Source organism: Scyliorhinus torazame, chromosome 2, assembly GCF_047496885.1.
Source record: "Scyliorhinus torazame isolate Kashiwa2021f chromosome 2, sScyTor2.1, whole genome shotgun sequence".
Classification (NCBI taxonomy): domain Eukaryota; kingdom Metazoa; phylum Chordata; class Chondrichthyes; order Carcharhiniformes; family Scyliorhinidae; genus Scyliorhinus; species Scyliorhinus torazame.
The window spans coordinates 43,125,646-43,149,588 of record NC_092708.1 but is presented as its reverse complement, the minus strand read 5'-3'; the positions used below and the strand labels follow the sequence as shown (position 1 = coordinate 43,149,588).

At 49.8% G+C, this 23,943-nt stretch overlaps 1 protein-coding gene across 6 annotated transcripts in view; it reads right to left on the bottom strand.

Moving 5' to 3' along the window:
* The window catches only part of cacnb4a (calcium channel, voltage-dependent, beta 4a subunit), a 552,528-nt gene that overhangs the window by 200,577 nt on the left and 328,008 nt on the right, over positions 1-23,943 (bottom strand). For all 6 annotated transcript variants that reach the window (XR_011933885.1, XM_072470710.1, XM_072470673.1 and 3 more), the window contains one exon: positions 22,108-22,244. Coding sequence is in view for 5 of the 6 variants with exons in the window: in XM_072470710.1 (XP_072326811.1) it covers positions 22,108-22,244 (137 nt within the window). In the remaining variant the exon portion in view is untranslated. The remainder of the gene's footprint in view (positions 1-22,107; positions 22,245-23,943) is intronic.

Below are 23,943 nucleotides of genomic sequence, written 5' to 3'. Positions count from 1 at the left end.
CCCCCGACCGCACGGCGCCCCCCTCCTGGTCATCATAGACCCCACCAGCGAACACCTCATCGTGGACTCCACCAGCGACCGCCCCCAGCCAACCCCAAGCCTGCGCTGCGCGGCAGCCAGCCGACCTCGGTGGACCCAAGTGCTACTTCTGCGGACAGACAAAGCACCCCCGGCAGCGCTGCCCAGCGCGGAGCGCACTCTGCAAAGCCTGCGGGAAGAAAGGACATTTCGCTGCTGTGTGCCAGGCCCGCTCAATCGCCGCTGTAACCAGGCCCATTGTTCCTGCACCCCCCACGTGCGACCCGTGGGCGCCGCCATCTTCCTCGCCTCAGACCATGTGCAGCCCGTGGGTGCCGCCATCTTGCTTGCCTCAGGACACGTGCGGCCCCTGGGCACCACCATCTTCCCCTCATCAGGCCTCGGGCGGCCCGTGGGCGCCGCCATCTTTAATGCCGCCCACCACGTGCGCCCCGTGGGCGCCGCCACCTTCCCCGCCTCAGGGCCCCTGCTCGTTGGGCACCTCATCGGGCCGCTCATCGCCTGCCGACCAGCCAGGGGCCTTCCAACGCCAGCTACATCTCCCCTCCATCACGATCGACCAGTCCCGGCCACTCAACCTCGCAGCCGTGTCGACGACGGTAAAGGTCGATGGGCACAGGGCATCATGCCTTCTTGACTCCGGGAGCACAGAGAGCTTCATCCACCCCAATACGGTAAGGCGCTGCTCCCTCGTGTTAAACCCCATTAACCAGAGAATCTCCCTGGCCTTTGGATCCCACTCCGTGGAAATCTGGGGGGACTGCACCGCCGCTCTCACCATCCAGGGCGTAGAGTTCAGCGACTTCCGGCTCTACGTCCTCCCCAACCTCTGCGCTGCCTTGCTACTTGGCCTGGACCTCCAGTGCAACCTCCAAAGTCTAACCCTGAAATTCGGCGGGCCCCTACCACCCCTTACTGTATGCGGTCTCATGACATTTAAGGTCGACCCACCTTCTCTGTTTGCAAACCTCACCCCGGATTGCAAACCCGTCGCCACCAGGAGCAGACGGTACAGTGCCCAGGACAGGAACCTCATCAGGTTCGACATCCAATGGCTGCTGCGGGAAGGCATATCGAGGCCAGCAACAGCTCCTGGAGAGCCCAAGTGGTAGTTGTGAAAACTGGGGAGAAAAACAGGATGGTCGTTGACTACAGTCAGACCATCAATCGGTACACGCAGCTCGACGCGTACCCCCTCCCACGCATATCTGATATGGTCAATCAGATTACACAGTACCGGGTCTTCTCGACAGTGGACCTGAAATCTGCCTACCACCAGCTGCCCATTCGCAAGGCAGACCGCCCGTACACCACGTTTGAAGAGGACGGTCGCCTTTACCACTTCCTTAGGGTTCCCTTCGGCGTCAGTAATGGGGTCTCGGTCTTCCAACAGGAGATGGACCGAATGGGCAGCACGGTAGCATAGTGATTAGCACAATTGCTTCACAGCTCCAGGGTCCCAGGTTCGATTCCCGGCTTGGGTCACTGTCTGTGCAGAGACTGCACGTTCTCCCCGTGTGTGCGTGGGTTTCCTCCGGGTGCTCCGGTTTCCTCCCCCAGTCCAAAGATGTGCAGATTAGGTGGATTGGCCATGCTAAATTGCCCTTAGTGTCCAAAATTGCCCTTAGTGTTGGGTGGGGTTACTGGGTTATGGGGATAGGGTGGAGGTGTGCGGTTGGTATGGTGCTCTTTCCAAGAGCCGGTGCAGACTCGCTGGGCCGAATGGCCTCCTTCTGCACTGTAAATTCTATGAATGGTTGACCAGTACGGACTGCGTGCCTCCTCCCCGTACCTGGATAACGTCACCATCTGCGGCCACGACCAGCAGGACCACGACGCTAACCTTTCCAAATTCCTCCTCACCGCCAAACTACTCAACCTAACGTACAACAAAGAGAAGTGCGTGTTCAGCACCGACCGCTTAGCCATCCTCGGCTATGTGGTGCTAAATGGAGTTCTAGGGCCCGACCCCGACCGCATGCGCCCCCTCATGGAACTCCCCCTCCCCCACTGCCCAAGGCCCTCAAATGATGCCTGAGGTTCTTCTCATATTACGCCCAGTGGGTCCCTAACTATCGGACAAGGCCCGCCCACTCATTCACTCCACCGTTCTCCCCCTGACGGCCGAGGCTCACCAGGCCTTCAACCGTTTCAAGGCCGACATCGCCAAGGCCGCGATGCACGCGGTCGACGAGACGCTTCCCTTCCAAGTCGAGAGCGATGCATCAGACGTCGCTCTGGTCGCCACCCTCAACCAGGCAGGCAGGCCCGTGGCATTCTTTTTATGCACCCTCCATGCCTCCGAAATTCGGCACTCCTCCGTCGAGGAAGCCCAAGCCATCGTTGAAGCTGTGCGGCATTGGAGGCATTACCTGGCCGGCAGGAGATTCACTCTCCTCACCGACAAACGGTCGGTTGCCCTCATGTTCAATAATACACAGCGGGGCAAGATCAAAAATGATAAAATCTTGAGGTGGAGGATCGAGCTCTCCACCTACAATTATGAGATTTTGTATCGCCCCGGTAAGCTCAACGAGCCCCCGATTCCCTATCCCGAGGTACATGTGCCAGCGCACAAGTGGACCGGATCCGGACCCTACACGACACTCTGTCACCCAGGGGTCACCCGGTTCCTTCACTTCATAAAGGCCCGCAATCTGCCCTACTCCATTGAGAAGGTCTGGGCTATCACCAGAGACTGCCAGGTCTGCGCGGAGTGCAAACCGCACTTCTACCGGCCAGACCGCGCGCATCTAGTGAAGGCCTTCCGCCCCTTTGAACGCCTCAGCGCGGATTTCAAAGGGCCCCTCCCCTCCACCGACCGAAACAGTACTTCCTTAAAGTTGTCGACGAATATTCCAGATTCCCCTTCGCCGTCCCATGCCCCGATATGACGTCTGCCACCGTCATCAAAGCCCTCAACACCATCTTCGCCCTGTTCGGTTTCTCCGTCTTCTTCCACAGCGACAGGGGGTCCTCCTTTATGAGTGATGAGCTGCGTCAGTACCTGCTCAGCAAGGGCATCGCCTCGAGCAGGACGACCAGCTACAACCCCCGGGGAAACGGGCAGGTGGAACGGGAGAATGGGACGGTCTGGAAGGCCGTCCAGCTGGCCCTACGGTCCAAAAGTCTCCCGGTCTCCCGCTGGCAGTAAGTCCTCCCCGACACCCTTCGCTCCATCCAATCGCTACTTTGCACGGCGACTAATGCAACCCCCCATGAACGTCTCCTTGCCTTCCCCAGGAAGTCCACCTCTGGGGTTTCGCTCCCAACGTGGCGTTGGGACCCGTTCTCCTCCGCAAGCACGTGCGGCTCCACAAGGCGGACCCGTTGGTCGAGAGGGTACAGCTACTCGCAGTACGCCTACGTGGCGTACCCTGACGGCGGCCAAGACACAGTCTCCCTCAGGGACCTGGCACCAGCTGGGTCACCATCTCCCCCCCCACTCTGCCCCAGTGCCACCCTTCCTCCCCTCAGCGCTCCTCACCACAGCCCCCGCTCCAGGACCATCCGTCCTCCCCTTGGTCCCACCTGGGGATGAAGATGATGTCTAAATGCTCCCAGAGTCACCGGTGACCGAGCCGACGCCTGCATCGTCACCGGGACTGCAGCGCTCACAACGGAGGATCAAGGCACCCGATCGGCTGAATTTGTGAACTTTCCCCAAAATGTTAACCTTAAAATGTATGTAAATAGTTTTCCACCACCCCCGCTGGACTCTTTTTTAACAGGGGGCGAATGTGGTAGTCACCACTGTTGTATATATCACCAACGAGATGTAATACGGTAAGGCTCCTGTACTACACGTATGGGGGTAGATCCCTGCCTGCTGGCTCCGCCCAGTCGGCAGACTATAAATGTGTGTGCTCACCGAGCTGCAGCCAATTCGGCAGCAGCTGCAGGAGGCTACACAACTCTGCTTAACAAAGCCTCGATTACACTCTACTCTCGTCTCGTCGTAATTGATAGTGCATCACTCAGGAAATTCAGCATGTTCACATTGACTCGTACCAATTTTTACAGATGCACCGTAGAAAGCATCCTATCTGGCTGCATCACAGCCTGGTATGGCAACTGCTCGGCCCAAGACCGTAAGAAACTACAGTCATGAACACAGCCCAGTTCATCACACAAACACACCTCCCATTCATTGACTCTGTCTATACTCCTGCTGCCTTGGGAAAGCGGGCAGCATAAACAAAAACCCTTCCCACCCAGGTTATTCTCTCTTCCAATCTCTTCCATCGGGCAGGAAGTCCGAGAACACGCACTAACAGGTTCAAAAACAGCTTTGTCCCACTGTTACCAGACTGCTGACTGACCCTCTTATGGACTGAACTGATTTCATCACACATCTCCTCTCCTGAATAGTACTGCACTCCATAAGCTTCACCCGATGCCCGTGTCCATGTATTTACATTGTGCATTTATGTATGTCCTAGGTTTTTTCATGTATGGAACGATCCGTCTGATCTGTACATAGAACAATACTTTTCACTGTACCTCGGTACACATGACAATAAATCAAACATTCTTCTAAACTCCAGTGAACATAATCCTAACCGACTCAATCTCTCCTCATACATCAAATCCGCCATCCCAGGAATCAATCTGCTAAACCTTCGCTGCACTCCCTCTACAGCAAGCACACCCTTTCTCAGATAGGGAGGCCAAAACTGTACACAGTACTCCAGGTGCAGTCTCACCTACCATTCTCTACCCTACTATACCCTATGGACTGACCTGATTAATACTACTGTGTGTTTCATTCGACGCCGGTGTCTAGGTATTTACATTGTATATTTTGTGTTGCCCTATTATGTATTTTCTGTTCATGAATTAAATGATCTGTTTGAGCAGCACGCAGAAAAATAATTTTCACTGTACCTCGGTACACGTGACAGTAAACACATCCAATCCAATCACCAAGGCCCTGTATAATTGCAGCAAGACAACCCTGTGCCTGTATCCTCTCGCTATGAAGGCCAGTATACTATTTGCATTCTTTGCCACCTGATGCACCTGCTTGTGCGGAAGGACACCCAGGCCTTATTACATATTCCCCTTTCTCAATCTACAGCCATTCAGATAATAATCTGCCTTCCTGTATTTCCTACCAAAGTGGATAACCTTACATTTATCCACATTATACTGCATCTGCCATGCATTTGCCCACTCAACTTCTCCAAATCACACTGAAGCATCTCTGCATCCTCCTCCCAGCATGTATCATCTGCAAATTTGGAGATATTACATTTAGTTCCCTCATCTAAATCACGAATATATGTTATAAATAGCTGGAGTCCTAGGATTGATCCCTGCCGTTCCCCATTATTCACTGTTTGCCATTTGGGAAAAAAAAACTTTACTCCTACTCTTTGTTTCCTGTCTGCCAACCAGTTTTCTATTCATTTTTAAAAATTCATCCATGTGGTTAGGCCAGCATTTATTGCCCATTTAAGAGTCAACCACATTGCTGTCAGTCTGGAGTCACATGTCGGCCAAACCAGGTAAGCCGGCAGATTTCCTTCCCTAAAGGACATTAGTGAATCAGATGCGTTTTTTACAACAATCGGCAATGGTTTCATGGGTCGTCATTCTCCGACCCCCGCCGGGTCGGAGAATCGCCGGGGGCTGGCGTGAATCCCGCCCCGCTGGTTGCCGAAGTCTCCGGCACCGGATATTCGGCGGGGGCGGGAATCGGGCCACGCCGGATAAATTGCCTGTCCCGCCGGCGTGGATTAAACCACCTTTTGAACGGTGGGACAAGGCGGCGTGGGTGGACTCCGGGGTCCTGGGGGGGGCCGCGGGGCAATCTGGCCCCGGGGGGTGCCCCCACGGTGGCCTGGCCCGCGATCGGGGCCCCCCGATCCGCGGGGGGGGCTGTGCCGTGGGGGCACTCTTTTCCTTCCGCCTCCGCCACGGTCTCCACCATGGCGGAGGCAGAAGAGACTCCCTCCACTGCGCATGCGTGGGAAACTGTCAGCAGCCACTGACGCTCCCGCGCATGCGCCGCCCGGAGATGTCATTTCCGCGCCAGCTGGCGGGGCAACAAAGGCCGTTTCCGCCAGCTGGCGGGGCAGAAATTCCTCCGGCGCCGGCCTAGCCCCTCAATGTTGGGGCTCGGCCCCCAAAGATGCGGAGCATTTCGCACCTTTGGGGCGGCGCGATGCCCGTCTGATTGGTGCCGTTTTGGGCGCCAGTCGGCGGACAGCGCGCCGTTTCGGGAGAATTTCGCCCATGGTCACCATTTAGAGTTTTAATTCCAGATTTTTAAAAATTCAAATTTCACCATCTGTCATGGTGGGATTCGAACCCGGGTCCCCAAAGCATGACTCTGGGTCTCTGGATTACTAGCCCAGTGACAATAGCACTACGCCACTGCCGGGCTTTAATTTTACATGCTAATCTCTTATATGGGACATTCTTGAAAGCCTCCTGAAATTCCAAATAAACCACGTCCACTGGCTCCCCCACGTCAACTTTACTAGTTACATCCTTGACGGATTCCAGTAGATTTCCTCTTTGTAAATCCATGCTAGCTCTGTTTGATCCTGCCGATCTTTCCCGAGTGCGCTGTTATTAAATCTTTTATAATGACCGCAGCATTTTCCCCAGTATCCACATCAGGCTAACTGGTCTATAATTCCCTGTTTTCTCTCTACCTACCTTTTTAAATAGTTGAGTTACACTAGCTACCCTCCAATCTGTAGGCACCGTTCCAGAATCTAAAGAATATTGGATCAACCATTTCTATGGTCACTTCCTTTAGTACTCTGGGATATAAATTATCAGGCCCTGGGGATTTATCAGCCTTCAATCCCATCAATTTCCCCAACACCACTTCCCTACTAATACTGATTTCCTTCAGTTCCTTCCTCTCACTAAACCCTGTGTTCCCAACATTTCTGGTATGTTAGCTCTTTCTTTGTTCTACATTATAAATTCCCCTGTTTATGAATGTAAGGGACCTGCTTTTGTCTTCACCAATCTTTTTCTCTTTGTGTACCTAGAGACGCTTTACCAGTGTCATGTGGGAGTACCTTTAAGAAATGGGTGTTTATAAATGGGTGTGTATATAAATATCTGTGGTGAGAGTACCTTTAAGAAATGTGTGTTTACCACTGCAGTGATGTCGGGTGGAGCTGGGCTGTCTGTCAGCTTTTTACTTTCATTTTAGGCTGTTTGCTGCAGGGTGTGTTTTATTTCGTTTTCATTGTTGGAGCTGAAGCTAGACAGAGCAGCTGTACTGCTGATCTCTCTGCCATGAAAAGACTATCTCTTGATCATTTGGTGAATTCAGAATTATAAATGTTTTCAGTAGTGACTTTAACCTTATGTGCTTCTGTTAAAAGGTGTTTCTTTTGTAAGTCTTCTGGATGTTAAAAGGACAGCGTAAGCATTACTAGTGTTGTATTCTTTGGGGGTTGTATTTGAATTGATGGTTGCTAAGATGTTCACTGTATGTTTCAAAAAGGTCAACTTGAGTTCATAGAATAAACATTGTTTTGCCTTAAAAAATACTTTTCCATTTCTGCTGTACCACACCTGTAGAGTGGGCCGTGTGCTCCCCATACCACAATCGATTAAAAGTTGTGGGTCAGGTGAACTCCATGATACACTTTGGGCTCTCTAAACCCTGGCCACTAACAAATGTCAGCTTTTTATGTTCCCCACCAGCTTTCTCTCGTACTCTATCTTCCCCTTCTTAATCAATCCCTGAATTTGCTGAATTTTAAACTGCTCCCAATCCTCAGATCTGCTGGTTTTTCTGACCAATTTGTATGCCTCTTCCATAGATCGAATGCTGGCCGGGATTCTCCGTTCGGGAACCTAGGTCCATGGTACTTTGAACATTTTTATTTTCAAATCAGACTTTCAATGCCATTCCACGGCATGCTGGGATCGGCGCTGTATATGTGAGGGGTGGGGCCTAATCTCTTGGACGGGACCCGCACCTCTCAGATCGGGTCGTCATTTTTAACTCCACAAGAACATTTGAAGACCAACCATGCCACGTTGTATGGAATGGCTGTTTTGTGATTTGTTTTGTTTCGGGATTTTGGTCAAGATGGTGCTCTGATGATCCATAGTGCAGGGATGGAAAGGCGGGGAATTGTGGAGCAGTAACGATGTGGGAATATGTTCAGCGGAACCAGGTCCTGATGAACTGCTCACAGACAGCCCATCCAAAGCCATGGTCCCAGACGCCTCCTTCCTTCCTCCTGCTCCTCCTCTTTCTCCCCACCCTGGGGTGGTCATGAAGCCCTGCTGCCAAGGGCTGCACCCTCTTTTCCCTAATTTGAGTTGATTTTGATACCCATTGCAAGCTTCTTTGCCTACTCCTTTTTAAAGATCTGACTATCTGTATTGTCACTTTTTGCTGTTCTCGCTGGAAAGGAGCTGGAATCCTGCCTGAAGAAAAATAGAGTTTCTAACGACTTTGTGGCTGAACTCGGTGCCAAATTGGCTGAGAGAGCTGCCCGATAAAGCTGTCAGATCTAACATTGTAGTATCCGCAATTTAGAAACTAAAAATTATTCGTTATTTGGATGTGGGCCTCGCTGGCAGGGCCAGCATTTGTTGCCCATCCCTAATTTCCTTTGAACTGAGTGGCTTGCTAAGCCATTTCAGTGGGGAACAGTTAAGAGTCAACCGCATCGTTGCGTGGGTCTGGAATCACATGTAGGCCACACCAGGTTAGGGCGGCAGATTTCCTTCTCTGAAGGACATTAGTCAACCCGATGGGTTTTTAACGACAATCGCAATGGTTTCATTGTCATCATTCGACTTTTAATTCCTGATTTTTATTGAATTCAAATTTCACCACCTACTATGGTGGGGTATCGCACCCAGGACCCCAGATTACTACCCTGGTCTCTAGATTACTAATCCAGTGACAATATCACTAAACCACCGCCTCCCAGGTAATATGTGAGATATAATTTCTAATGACTGCAATTTTCCTCTTCATTCATATTTAATTCATGTCAATTTTGGTTTGAATGTTTAAGTAAAAGTTGTAAAAAGAATCTTGTCCATTGGACCTTCACTGGGGTTGCTCAGTAAATTTGGTTATTTTGTTTTGTTGATCTTGGTAGGGATCTTAACAAGTAAGGCAGCCTCTGGCAAGCTCCTTGTCGTCTAAGTGTCTCTGGGTGTAATTAATTTGGGGGAAATGGGGAAAGTTTAACCTGACCCCTGTTGTAAATTGGTAGAGCAGCTGCCACCAAAAGCAGGCAACTTTCCATCAGTGGGGAGGGAGGTGATACACGTCAAAAGAAATGTGTAAACTCCCAATCATTCGCATCCTGTGTTTGAAATGGTGTGAATGAATTGTTACGCACTATGTATGATTTGGCACAGTGTAATATAAATAGCACATTTTGATGTGGATTCAAAAGTGGTTCCTCTGACTCACCCATGCAAATCAATCATCGACATCTGAGCACCTTCATTTATAGATGATGTGGAGCTGCTGGCGTTGGACTGGGGTGGGCACAGAAAGAAGTCTTATAACACCAGGTTAAAGTCCAACAGGTTTGTTTGGAGTCACTAGCTTTCAGAGCGCAGCTCCTTCGGCAGGTGATTCACCTGAGGAACGAGCAGTGCTTGAAAGCTAGTGGCTCCAAACAAACCTGTTGGACTTTAACCTGGTGCTGTAAGACTTCGTACTGTTCATTGTTCGAGTCATAGAGGTTACAGCATGTAAACAGGCCCTTCAGCCCAACTTGGCCTTGCTGCCCAGATTTTACCACTAAGCTAGGCGCAATTGCCCACATTTGGCCCATAATCCTCTATACCCAGCGTTCCCCCTCTAACTGTCTAAATGCTTTTTAAAATTGTACCCGCCTCTACTACTGCCTCTGGCAGCTTGTTCCAGACACTCACCACCCTCTGTGTGAAAAGACTGTCCCTCTGGACCCTTTTGTATCTCTCCCTCTTACCTTATACATCTGCCCTCTAGTTTTAGACTCCCCTCCCTTTGGGAAAAGATGTTACATGCCCCTCATTATTTTATAGACCTCGAAAAGATCACCCCTAAGCCTCCTAAGCTGCAGGGCAAAAAGTCCCAGCCAATCCCCGCTGACTATACCTGCGGGAAGTGCACCCAACTCCAGCTCCTCAAAGACCGTGTTAGGGAACTGGAGCTGAAGCTGGATGAACTTCGGATCATCCGGGAGGCAGAGGGGATGATAGAGAAGAGTTACAGGGAGGTAACCACACCCAAGGTGCAGGACAAGAATAGCTGGGTTACAGTCAGGGGGGAAACAAAACCAGGCAGACAGTGCAGGGATCCCTCGTGGCCGTTCCCCTTCAAAACAAGCATACCATTTTGGATGCTGTTGGGGGGGATGACCTACCGGGGGAAGGCCCTGGCGGCCAGGTCTCTGGCACTGAGTCTGGCTCTGGGGCTCAGAAGGGAAGGGGGGAGAATAGAAAAGCAATAGTTGTAGGAGATTCAATGGTTAGGGGAATAGATAGGAGATTCTGTGGTCGCGAGCGAGACTTCCGGAAGGTATGTTGCCTCCCGGGTGCCAGGGCCAGGGATGTCTCGGATCGTGTCTTCAGGATCCTTAAGGGGGAGGGGGAGCAGCCAGAAGTCGTGATGCACATTGGTACCAACGACGTAGGTAGGAAAAGGGGTGTGGAGGTAATAAATGAGTTTAGGGAGTTAGGCTGGAAGTTAAAAGCCAGGACAGACAGAGTTGTCATCTGTGGTTTGTTGCCGGTGCCACGTGATAGCGAGGCTAGGAATAGGGAGAGAGTGCAGCTGAACACGTGGCTGCAGGAATGGTGTAGGAGGGAGGGCTTCAGGTATTTGGATAATTGGAGCGCATTCTAGGGAAGGTGGGACCTGTACAAGCAGGACGGGTTGCATCTGAACCAGAGGGGCACCAATATCCTGGCAGGGAGATTTTCTAGTACTCTTCGGGAGGGTTTAAACTAATTTGGCAGGGGAATGGGAACCGGATTTGTAGTCCAGCAACTAAGGTAGCCAATATTCAGGACGCCAAAGCGTGTAATGAGGCAGTGGGGAAGGGAACACTGGCAAAGGAGAGTACTTGCAGGCACGGAGATGGATTGAAGTGTGTATACTTCAACGCAAGAAGCATCAGGAATAAGGTGGGTGAACTTAAGGCATGGATCGGTACTTGGGACTACGATGTGGTGGCCATCACGGAAACTTGGATAGAAGAGGGGCAGAAATGGTTGTTGGAGGTCCCTGGTTACAGATGTTTCAATAAGATTAGGGAGGGTGGTAAAAGAGGTGGGGGGGGGGGTGGTATTGTTAATTAGAGATAGTATAACAGCTGCAGAAAGGCAGTTCGAGGAGTATCAGCCTACTGAGGTAGTATGGGTTGAAGTCAGAAATAGGAAAGGAGCAGTCACCTTGTTAGGAGTTTTCTATAGGCCCCCCAATAGTAGCAGAGATGTGGAGGAACAGATTGGGGAACAGATTTTGGAAAGGTGCAGAAGTCACAGGGTAGTAGTCATGGGTGACTTTAACTTCCTAAACATGGAGTGGAAACTCTTTAGATCAAATAGTTTGGATGGGGTGGTGTTTGTGCAGTGGATCCAGGAAGCTTTTCTAACACAGTATGTAGATTGTCCGACCAGAGGAGGGGCAATATTGGATTTAGTACTTGGTAATGAACCAGGGCAAGTGATAGATTTGTTAGTGGGGGAGCATTTTGGAGACAGTGACAACAATTCTGTGACTTTCACTTTAGTAATGGAGAGGGATAGGTGCGTGCAACAGGGCAAGGGTTACAATTGGGGGAAGGGCAAATACGATGTTGTCAGACAAGAATTGAAGTGCATAAGTTGGGAACATAGGCTGTCAGGGAAGGCCACAAGTGAAATGTGGAACTTGTTCAAGGAACAGGTACTACGTGTCCTTGATATGTATGTCCCTGTCAGGCAGGGAAGAGATGGTCGAGTGAGGGAACCATGGTTGACAAGAGAGGTTGAATGTCTTGTTAAGAGGAAAAAGGAGACTTATGTAAGGCTGAGGAAACAAGGATCAGACAGGGCATTGGAGGGATACAAGATAGCCTGCAGGGAACTGAAGAAAGGGATTAGGAGAGCTAAGAGAGGGCATGAACAATCTTTGGCGGGTAGGATCAAGGAAAACCCCAAGGCCTTTTACACATATGTGAGAAATATGAGAATGACAAGAGCGAGGGTAGGTCCGATCAAGGACGATAGCGGGAGATTGTGTATTGAGTCTGAAGAGATAGGAGAGGTCTTGAACGAGTACTTTTCTTCTGTATTTACAAATGAGAGGGGCGATATTGTTGGAGAGGACAGTGTGAAACAGATTGGTAAGCTCGAGGAAATACTTGTTAGGATGGAAGATGTGTTGGGCATTTTGAAAAACAGTCCCCCGGGCCTGACGGGATATATCCAAGGATTCTATGGGAAGCAAGAGATGAAATTGCAGAGCCGTTGGCAATGATCCTTTCATCCTCACTGTCAACAGGGGTGGGACCAGGGGATTGGAGAGTGGCAAATGTCGTGCCCCTGTTCAAAAAAGGGAATAGGGATAACCCTGGGAATTACAGGCCAGTGAGTCTTACTTCAGTGGTAGGCAAAGTAATGGAAAGGGTACTGAAGGATAGGATTTCTGAGCATCTGGAAAGACACTGCTTGATTAGGGATAGTCAGCACGGATTTGTGAGGGGTAGGTCTTTCCTTACAAGTCTTATTGAATTCTTTGAGGAGGTGACCAAGCATGTGGATGAAGGTAAAGCAGTGGATGTAGTGTACATGGATTTTAGTAAGGCATTTGATAAGGTTCCCCATGGTAGGCTTCTGCAGAAAGTAAGGAGGCATGGGATAGTGGGAAGTTTGGCCAGTTGGATAACAAACTGGCTCACTGATAGAAGTCAGAGAGTGGTGGTGGATGGCAAATATTCAGCCTGGATCCCAATTACCAGTGGCGTACCGCAGGGATCAGTTCTGGGTCCTCTGCTGTTTGTGATTTTCATTAATGACTTGGATGAGGGAGTTGAAGGATGGATCAGTAAATTTGCAGACGATACGAAGATTGGTGGAGTTGTGGATAGTGAGGAGGGCTGTTGTCAGCTGCAGAGAGACATAGATAGGATGCAGAGCTGGGCTGAGAAGTGGCAGATGGAGTTTAGCCCTGAAAAGTGTGAGGTTGTCCATTTTGGAAGGACAAATATAAATGCGTAATACAGGGTTAACGATAGAGTTCTTGGCAATGTGGAGGAGCAGAGAGATCTTAGGGTCTATGTTCATACATCTTTGAAAGTTGCCACTCAAGTGGATAGAGCTGTGAAGAAGGCCTATGGTGTGCTAGCGTTCATTAACAGAGGGATTGAATTTAAGAACCGTGAGGTGATGATGCAGCTGTACAAAACTTTGGTAAGGCCACATTTGGAGTATTGTGTACAGTTCTGGTCGCCTCATGTTAGGAAGGATGTGGAAGCTTTGGAAAAGGTGCAAAGGAGATTTACCAGGATGTTGCCTGGAATGGAGAGTAGGTCTTCCGAGGAAGGGTTGAGGATGCTAGGCCTTTTCTCATTAGAACGGAGAAGGATGAGGGGCGACTTGATAGAGGTTTATAACATGATCAGGGGAATAGATAGAGTAGACAGTCAGAGACTTTTTCCCCGGGTGGAACAAACCATTACAATGGATCATAAATTTAAGGTGAATGGTGGAAGATATAGGGGGGATGTCAGAGGTAGATTCTTTACCCAGAGAGTAGTGGGGGCATGGAATGCACTGCCTGTGGAAGTAGTTGAGTCGGAAACATTAGGGACCTTCAAGCAGCTATTGGATAGGTATATGGATTACGATAAAATGATATAGTGTAGATTTATTTGTTCATAAGGGCAGCACGGTAGCATTGTGGATGGCACAATTGCTTCACAGCTCTAGGGTCCCTGTTTCGATTCCGGCTTGGGTCACTGTCTGTGCGGAGTCTGCACATCCTCCCCATGTCTGCGTGGGTTTCCTCCAGGTGCTCCTGTTTCCTCCCACAGTCCAAAGATGTGCAGGTTAGGTGGATTGGCCATGATAAATTGCCCTTACTGTCCAAAATTGCCCTTAGTGTTGGGTGGAGGTGTTGGCTTTGGGTAGGGTGCTCTTTCCAAGAGCCAGTGCAGACTCAATGGGCCGAATGGCCTCCTTCTGCACTGTAAATTCAATGATAATCTATGACTAATCTAGGACAAAGGTTTGGCACAACATCGTGGGCCAAAGGGCCTGTTCTGTGCTATATTTTTCTATGTTCTATGTTATATCCAGCCTCTCGTTATAACTCAAAGCATCAAGTCCTGGTAGCATCCTCGTAAACCTTTTCTGCACTCTTTCTATAACAGGGTGACCAGAACTGTACACAGTATCCCAAATGTAGCCTTACTAATGTCTTGTATGGGACGGCATGTGGCGCAGTGGTTAGCACTGGGACTGCAGCACTGAGGACCCGGGTTCGAATTCAGCATTGGGTCACTGTCCGTGTGGAGTTTGCACAATCTCCCCATGTATGCGTAGGTTTCACCACTACAACCCAAAGATGTGCAGGTTAGGTGGATTGGCCACGCTAAATTGCCCCTTAATTAGAAAAAAAATTAATTGGGTACTCTAAATTTATGGAAAAGAAAAAAAACCTAATGTCTTGTACAACAAGATGTCCCAACTCCTGTATTCAATGTTCTGACCAATGAAACTAAGTGTGGTGAATGCCTTCTTCACCACCCTGTCCACCTGTGACTCCACTTTCAAAGAGCTATGAACCAGTACTCCTAGATCTCTTTGTTCTATATCTCTCCCCAACACCCTTCCATTAACCGACTACGTCCTGCCCGGATTCGATCTACCATTTCTCGCTACCATTTATTGAAAGTGAATATTTGCTCACCTGGGCCAAGGAACTATGAGCTTACAAAACTGACATGCAGAAAAAGTCCCACGTAATAATGATTGGAACACATACAGTCCACATGTTTCCCATTACCACCGCACCCCCTCAATACACCATCTCCCCACCACCTCTCCCCACCCCCCAACAAGTAGCCAGCCATTCTCCTGAAAGAAGATAAATAGAGAAAAAGCTCATGACCAAAAAGAGTCAGAATATTCTGAAAAATTCCTCTCAGGCATTCAGAACCGATCCAGAAACACAACATTGACCAAGTGTGTATTGTGTTATCATAGTTATTTGATGTTGCGTCATATGCCAAGGGCAGAGATATTAGATCTGAGACAAACTTGACAACACCTAGCCAGTAAGGAAAGATATTAATGCAGTATGTACTACCATGGGCTTGGAGTAATATTTGGACCGGAACTTTCCATCCTCACCAGCAACGCGGTCCATATAGGGCAGGGACGGGGAATACGACGGGATGAAAATAATTGGGTTCCTCATGGTGGGAAATCACAGCAGCAACTTGTGGTCCCATCCGTCATGGCATGATAATGGCGGATCACCATTCCCACTGAAGGCCGCCGGGAACCCGTTTAACGTATAATTCATGCTTCCGGTGGCGGCATGGAGAGGGGAAGTCACATGTTGGGTGGTGCGTGCTTGAGGCGTGCTTTTAGGAGTTTTAAAGCCTGGTCCTGGGGGGCAATTTGTGAATGATTGATTGAAGGAATATACAAGGGAGGCAAAGGATATCAAAAGGATCAAGAAAAACAGACGTGAAGAAGTGAGGGAGTGAGTGTTCACCATCAAGTGAAAGGGCCAGCCAGGGAGCTAGCAAGATGGTGGAGGCTGGGCTGTCGGGTGGGGCTGCACTGTTCACAGCAGAGAGGATGACTGAGGTGATGTCTTTGGAGCTGGAGAAGCAGTTTGCGAAGCACATGGAGGCATTGAGGAAGGAGATGGCGGTGTCTTTGACGACGCTGGTGGAGGAGGCAGTCGCCCCTGTGAGAGTAGCTGTGGTGAAGACATCAGTCGGGGTGAGAGAGCAGAGCGAGAGGGTGAAGGGAATGGAGGAGGCCATGTCGCAGCACAGCGACCAGCTCACCTCAATGGGGGATGAGCTGCGGAGGGTGGTTGAGGCCAAAGGGGCTGCGAGCAATGCTGAAGGACCTGGCGAACCGCTCGAGGTGGCGAAATTTGAGGATTGTGGGCTTGCCCGAAGGAGTAGAGTGCTCTAGACTGACACGTACTTCGCCAAGATGTTGGTGGAATTGATGGAGGAGGGTGAGGAGCCCTCCCAGTATGAACTGGACCGAGCCCATCAGCTGGTGAGGCCGAAGCCAAAGTTAAATGAGTCGCCAAGGGCAGTGATCATCTGCTTTCATAAATACCACATGAAGGAGAAGGTGTTGAACTGGGTGAAGCAGAAGCGGGAGGTGCAGTGGGCTGGTGCTGGAGTTCGCATATACCAGGACTTGACGATGGAGCTGGCAAAGAGACGAGCGGCTTTCGGCCGAGTTAAGACGGCATTATACTACAGCAGAGTGCAATTTGGTGTGGTGTATCCAGCGAAGCTAGGGGTGACGTACAATGCCAGAGATTTCTACTTCGCGACAGTGGAGGCGGCGGAGGTGTTCGTCAAGGCAGAAGGCCTGGGACAGAAGTGAAGACTGGAACTGAAAAGGGGTTGTAGACTGTGAATGAGGAGTTGGGAGAGTGTGTAAATGTGTTATTTTTTTACCTACATTGTTCTTTATTTACTTCACGCTGTTATAGAGTTTAAGTTTTTTGATTGTCATTCTTTGTTGCGACGGTTTTATCTTATTTTGTTAAGATGTTAAGGTTTGATTGTTTTTCTGGGACTTGGCGGGAGGGGAGGGAAAGCCTTGGGTGGGGGCCCCCTTCCTAGCTAACTTAAGTCGGCTCGTGAACGGAGGTGAGGTGGGGGGAGGGGCTGGGGACATTGGAGCCTGGCGAGCAGGCTTTGATGAGTCGAAGAGGTGTGAAAGTGTGTTTGGGGGGGGGGGGGGGGGGAATCGATATTGAGTGAGGGTTTTGCGAGAGGAAGTGCGGGGGGGGGTTCTGGGAGTGGGAGGGAGTTCAGTGTTAACAATGGATAGGGGCGGGTCAGGCTCATGGGACAGGGCCCAGTGTTACGATGATGGTGGATAAGAAGGGAAGGGGGGTGAGAGACCCCTGGTTAGGATAGTTACGTGGAACGTAAGGGGGTTGAGTGGCCCAGTCAAGAGACCAAGGGTGCTGGCGCATCTGAAAGGTTTGAAGGCCGATGTGGCGATGCTGCGGGAGACTCACTTGAGGGTGAAGGACCAGGTGAGGCTCAGAAAGGGCTGGGTCAGCCAGGTGTTTCATTTGGGATTTGATGGCTGGGCTTGAGGAGTTGCGATCCTGGTTAGCAAATGAGTACGGTTCCAGATGGAGAAAGTGGTTGCAGACCAGGGAGGCAGGTATGTGATAGTGACAAGGACATTGGAGGGGAGGCTGGTGGCACTGGTAAGCCTGTATGGTCCCAACTGGGATGATGTAGGATTGGTGAAGAAGGTGTGTGGAGCCATAAAGGTCATAAGACCATAAGACATAGGAGCAGAAGTAAGTCACTCGACCCACTGGGTCTGTACCGCCATTCAATGATTGGTCTGATATGATAATCCTCATCTCCAATTTTGCACCTTATCCCCATAACCCTGATTCCTTTACTGATTAAAAATCTGTCCATCTCAATCTTCAACATACTTAACGACCCAGCCGCTACAGCCCTCTGCGGTAATGAATTCCACAGATTCACTACCCTCTGAGAGAAGAAAGTCCTCCTCATCCCTTTCTTAAATTGGTGACCCCTTACTCTGAGATTATGCCCCTTGGTCCTAGACTCGCCCACAAGAGGAAACAACCTCTCAGCATCTATATTATGGTCGTATGGAGTAGAAGGTGAGATGAAGAGATCGGAGAAGGTTTGAGTGAAGGACAAAGACTGACATGGATCTGCTGGCTGAACTCCCAATTTTGTGCTTAAGATTCAATGTAGAAAATGCAGGAAGTGAGAGGATGGCTTCAATCATCAGGGGCTGCAGCACAGACCACTATATAGACAGGTCTTCCAGAGCACAGATTAGTGGACTTCATTGGGAAACTAATGCTCTTCGAGGATAAGGAGGGATCTTATCGAATCTTACAGGATACTGCGAGCCCTGGATAGAGTGGATGTGGAGAGGATGTTTCCACTGGTAGGAAAAACTAGAACCCGAGGACACAATCTCAGACTAAAGGGACGACCCAGGGATGAGGAGAAATTTCTTCAGCCAGAGGGTGAATCATTGGAATTCTTTGAAATGAAAAAAAAAATGAAAATCGCTTATTGTCACAAGTAGGCTTCAAATGAAGTTACTGTGAAAAGCCCCTAGTCGCCACATTCCGGCACCTGTTCGGGGAGGCTGGTACGGGAATTGAACCGTGCTGCTGGCCTGCCTTGGTCTGCTTTCAAAGCCAGCGATTTAGCCCTGTGCTAAACCAGCCGCAGAAGACTGTGGAGCCTAAATCATTGGGTGTCTTTAAGACAGATAGATAGGTTCTTGATTAATAAGGGGATCAGGGGTTATGGAGAGAGGTGGGGAGAATGTGGATGAGAAAAATATCAGCCATGATTGAATGACAGAGCAGACTCGATGGGCCGAATTGCCTAATTCTGCTGTGTGTCTTATGGTCTAACAATCAAATATCCTCTTGCAGACAATAGAAAGCTTGCAAGGTTGGTAACTTTTAGATTGTTGGCATTGCTTCCTAAATACAAGACCAGAGCAAGTTGCCATTATGTTTTCCTTTCTCCTCAGAGAAGGAATCCTGCCCAGCTGTGTTTGACAGGGCTCTCAACAAGTCCAATCTATTTCACTCACTTCAGCTCTCAGCAATTCACCTCCCTTTCAGAGCCATGATGAAGCCTTGCCTTCATCTTCCACCCTATCAGCCTCTGCCATTTCTGCGACCTCCAGGGTGTCCACAGAGCACACCGAAGAACCCTTGGACATGGAGGCAGCATCGTTCTGGAGAACCAAAGATTTCCAATGGTCAATGAGAGAATGCCAATCGATCAAATTTAGAAATGCTTCTCAACAGAGAATGTGCGGAATTTTACAACCCCGTGTAAAATGCAGCGAGCAATTTAAAAGCCCATTGACTTTCATGGGCCTGGAAAATCCCACCAGCGGGAGGGGCTGTAAAATTCTGCCCAGTGGTTGGCTGAGGCAGAGACAATTACTTTGCACTTCAAATATTTATCCCGTTTTTCTTTAAATAGAGATTTTTGAAGCTTTGAGGAGAGCGCATGTTTAGTTTAGAATTGCTTTAACAAAGAGCTGGAAGAGACACAATAATGACATTGATGATGACAACATCGTCAAGTGGGCAGCGAGGCACAAAGTTTGTGGCAACTGGCTGAATTATCTGCTTCTGTGCTGTAAACCTCCAAGGTGCTGTGATCCATTTAGGGGAGATGCTGCCAAACTGGTAATGTCAATGGAATATTAAACTAGAGGCCAAAGCCTGGGCCATGGGTTCAGATCCCATCGTGACAGCTGATGGAATTTGAATTCAATTAATTGGAAAAAAAATAAGGAATTGAAAGCTAGTTTCTGTAAAGATGTCATGGAATTACCATCAAATGTTATACCAATCCATTATTCTCCTTTGGGGAAGGGAATCTGCGTCCTGACCTGGTCTGGCCTACCTTTGACTCCAGACCCACAGCGATGCGGTTGACTCTTAACGCCCCTCTGAAGTAGCTTTGCAAGCCACTTAGTTACACCAGAAGACCATAAGACATGGAAGCAGAATTAGGCCACTCAGCCCATCGAGTCTGCTCCGTCATTCAATCATGGCTGATATTTTTCCCATCCCCATTCTCCTGCCTTCTCCCCATAACCTCTTATCCCCTTATTAATCAAGAACCTACCTATCTCTGTCTTAAAGACACTCAGTGATTTGGTCTCCACAGTCTTCTGTGGCAAAGAGTTCCACAGATTCACCACCCTCTGGCTGAAGAAATTCCTCCTCATCTCTGTTTTAAAGGATTGTCCCTTTAGTTGAAGGACAATTAGGCATGGGCATTGTCCTTGTTGGTCTTGATTTTTTCACATGATTTTTTTTTTAATTCAGGAAAGTCTTGGATCTCTTACATCCACCCAAGAGGGCAGACAAGGCACGGGTTTAACGCCCCATCCAATAGATGGCACCTCCGACAGTGCAGCACTCAGTCAGTACAACACTGGAGTGTCTGCCTGGATTTTGCACTCACCTTTCTAGGGTGATACTTGAACGCACAGTCTTCTGATTCAGGCCACCCGACACAGCCACTGAGGCAACAACCAACTCAGAAGAAAGACAATGTTACATAGATACATAGAACATATAGTGCAGAAGGAGGCCATTCGGCCTATCGGGTCTGCACCGACCCACTTAAGCCCTCACTTCCACCCCATCCCCAAAACCCAATAACCCCTCCTAACCTTTTTGGACACTAAGGGCAATTTAGCATGGCCAATCCACCTAACCTGCACGTCTTTGGACTGTGGGAGGAAACCGGAGCACCCGGAGGAAACCCACGCAGACACGGGGAGAACGTGCAGACTCCGCACAGACAGTGACCTAAACCGGGAATCGAACCTGGGACCCTGGCGGTGTGAAGCCGCAGTGCTAGCCATGTGTGCTACCGTGCTGCCCAATGCACAGGATTTATAACTCAGTCATAGGACGGAGTCACGGCACACAGCTGGGACAGAATAGAGAGAAACATCCTCAACAGCTGGCACATGCTGTACTTGATCTGGAACGCAAACTGGTACCCAAAATGGACAAATGCTCAATTTTGCAGCATCAATATCCTTGACTTCGACAATCACAAAAGCAAAATGAAAACCAGAATCTCATTCAGTGCAATGTCAGGATGCAACAATTGTGTGGAACACCCTCATCAGCCTGTAAGTAACACCACAAAAGAGCCAAGGTATCCATCTGAATTTGAGAGAAAAGAAAAAGCTGGATACATTAAAGTGCTCACCTGACAGTAGCCTCAATCTAATGTTCATGTGGCTTTTAGAAAAATGCTTAAACTTTTACCTGCTAAATTTCCAATACTATCTGAACTTCTCGGGTTGTTATTCCCTTTGTTAGTACACATGGTCATACGGACATACGAAATAGGAGCGAAAGTAGGTCATTCAGCTCCTCGAGCATGCTCCGCCATCCAATAAGACCATGATTGATCTGTTTGATCAGTCTGTCTGTAAACAATGGTCTGGATTCTCCGCCGCGGGATTCTTTGTTTTGCTGGCAGCCCGGGGGTTTCCCGACGGCGTGCGGTTGCCCCACAATGGGAAACCCCATTGACCAGCCGGCGAAATGGGAGAATCCCGACGGCGTCCCTAGCCAGATTTTATCCTTGAGTCATACCCTATCTGTTGCCAGGATTTGTTGAAATTCTTCCATTAGTTTTTGAGATATATTGGGCGGTCTTCTCCGTTCCACCGCAGCTGATTTCTGGCAACAGATAGGGTATGACCCAAGGAAGAACAGATTAGCTTTCGTCAAAGATGCCATGGGGGTTGGTTGGAGGGACATAGCCTGACATGAAGGGTATGAGGGGGAGGAGAGTCATGAAGTGGCACGTGTTGACATGGATGGGGCATTGGGTGTGTGGGGGTTGAGGAGGTGAGAGTGGAGGGCTGGTCTTTGTTTTGCTATCATTATCACAACGGTGCCACAGCACCGAGGTGAGCTTTGTAAACAGCCAACCTCGGCATGCAGCAACTCCTTTGACTGCCTCTGAACTCTTTCGGGGAGTAGCAGCCCCAACTCCAGATGACACCCGCACCACCCCGTAATTTGGTAATGCTCCTTTGCTATCATCATTCGATCAGAATTGGCTCCAGGAGAAGACAGCAGTTTCAGTATGCCCCCTCCACAGGTACCAAACATGATAGTGCAACTTAGATCTTTCACAGCAAAGCTATGTACTCTTTGAAGCATGACGTTTTTATGACTTCATGACAAATAGAACACAGTGGAAACTGCCCCCCTTTCCCCACTCCTTCTCCCAATTTGTTTCTAAATCAGCCCTCTGCCTGCTAATCTTGACCCAACGTTTAGATCCTTACCCACTGTAAAAACGTCCCTGTCGAGATTTCTGCTCTCGTTGTATTCGGATGTTCTCGAGTTTGAGGGGGCTCGGGATGAATCCAATTTCACAGCCCTCCTTCACCAGCCGCCCTATCCACCAGTCATTGTTGTACTTCTGTCGAAACAGATGGAAATGACAACATCAAAATGTGACATAACATCAAAGGTGTTGAGGTTAAATTGAACTGTTATTATCGTTTCAATTGCATTAATTCTCCTGTGATCTACTGTTCATGATTACCAAATATATTCCTAAACACAACGCAATAGCAAAAAAGAAGCAATACACACAGGGCGCGATTTATTGGAAAGGTTTCGAAGTGTGGTAGTGAGCGGGATTACCACGAGCTTCCCAACGCTCGACCCAACAAGGCCGCCAACGTTGTCAAACGGTAACTAGTCCACTTAAAGAGACCCCACGGGCTTCACACACCCGGCATCTCCCCTCTAACACGGGGGAGCAGCACTCAAACCTATCCTGTTGAGCAATTTGAATTGAATTGATTTATTATTGTCACATGTATTAGTATACAGTGAAAAAGTACTGTTTCTTGCATGCTGTACAAACAATGCATACCGTACATAGGGAAGGAAGGAGAGACTGCAGAATATAATGTTACAGTTATAGCAAGGTGTAGAGAAAAGATCAACTTAATACGCGGTAGGTCCATTCAAAAGTCTGGGGGGAGATTCTCCGAACCCCCGCCGGGTCGGAGAATCGCCGGGGGCTGGCGTGAATCCTGCCCTCGCCGGCACCGGATATTCGGCAGGGGCGGGAATCGCGCCGCGCCGGTTGGCGGGCCCCCCCCACGATTCTCCGGCCCGAATGGGCCGAAGTCCCGCCGCTAAAATGCCTGTCCCGCCGGCGTAGATTAAACCACCTACCTTACCGGCGAGACAAGGCGGCGCGGGCGGGCTCCGGGGTCCTGGGGGGGGGCGCGGGGCGATCTGGCCCCGGGGGGTGCCCCCACAGTGGCCTGGCCCGCCGATCCGCGGGCAGGCCTGTGCCATGGGGGCACTCTTTCCCTTCCGCCTTCGCCACGGTCTCCACCATGGCGGAGGCGGAAGAGACTCCCTCCACTGCGCATACGCAGGAATGCCGTCAGCAGCCGCTAACGCTCCCGCGCATGTGGTGCCCGGAGATGTCATTTCCGCGCCAGTTGGCGGGGCACCAAAGGCCTTTTCCGCCAGCTGGCGGGGCGGAAATTTGTCCGCCGACGGCCTAGCCCCTTAAGGTTGGGACTCGGCCTCCAAAGATGCAGAGCATTCCGCACCTTTGGGGCGGCGCGATGCCCGACTGATTTGCGCCGTTTTGGGCGCCAGTCGGCGGACATCGCGCCGATACCGGAGAATTTCGCCCCTGATGTCAGTAGGGAAGAAGCTGTTCTTGAGTCGGTTGGTACGTGACCTCAAACTTTGGTATCTTTTTCCTGACGGAAGGAGGTGGAAGAGAGTATGTCCGGGGTGAGTGGGGTCCTTAATTATGCTGGCTGCCTTTCTGAGGCAGCGGGAATTATAGATAGAATCAATGGATGGGAGGGTGGTTTGCGTGATGGGCTGGGCTACATTCACAACCTTTTGTAGTTTCCTTAGTAGGCTCCATACCAAGCTGCGTTACAACCAGAAAGAATGCTTTCTATGGTGCATCTGTAGAAGTTGGTGAGGGTCGTAGCTGACATGCCAAATTTCCTTAGTTTTCTGAGAAAGTAGAGTCGTTGGTGGGCTTTCTGAACTATAGTGTCGGTATGGGGGGACCAGTACAGGCTGTTGGTGATCTGTACACCTAAAAACTTGAAGCTCTCGACCCTTTCTAC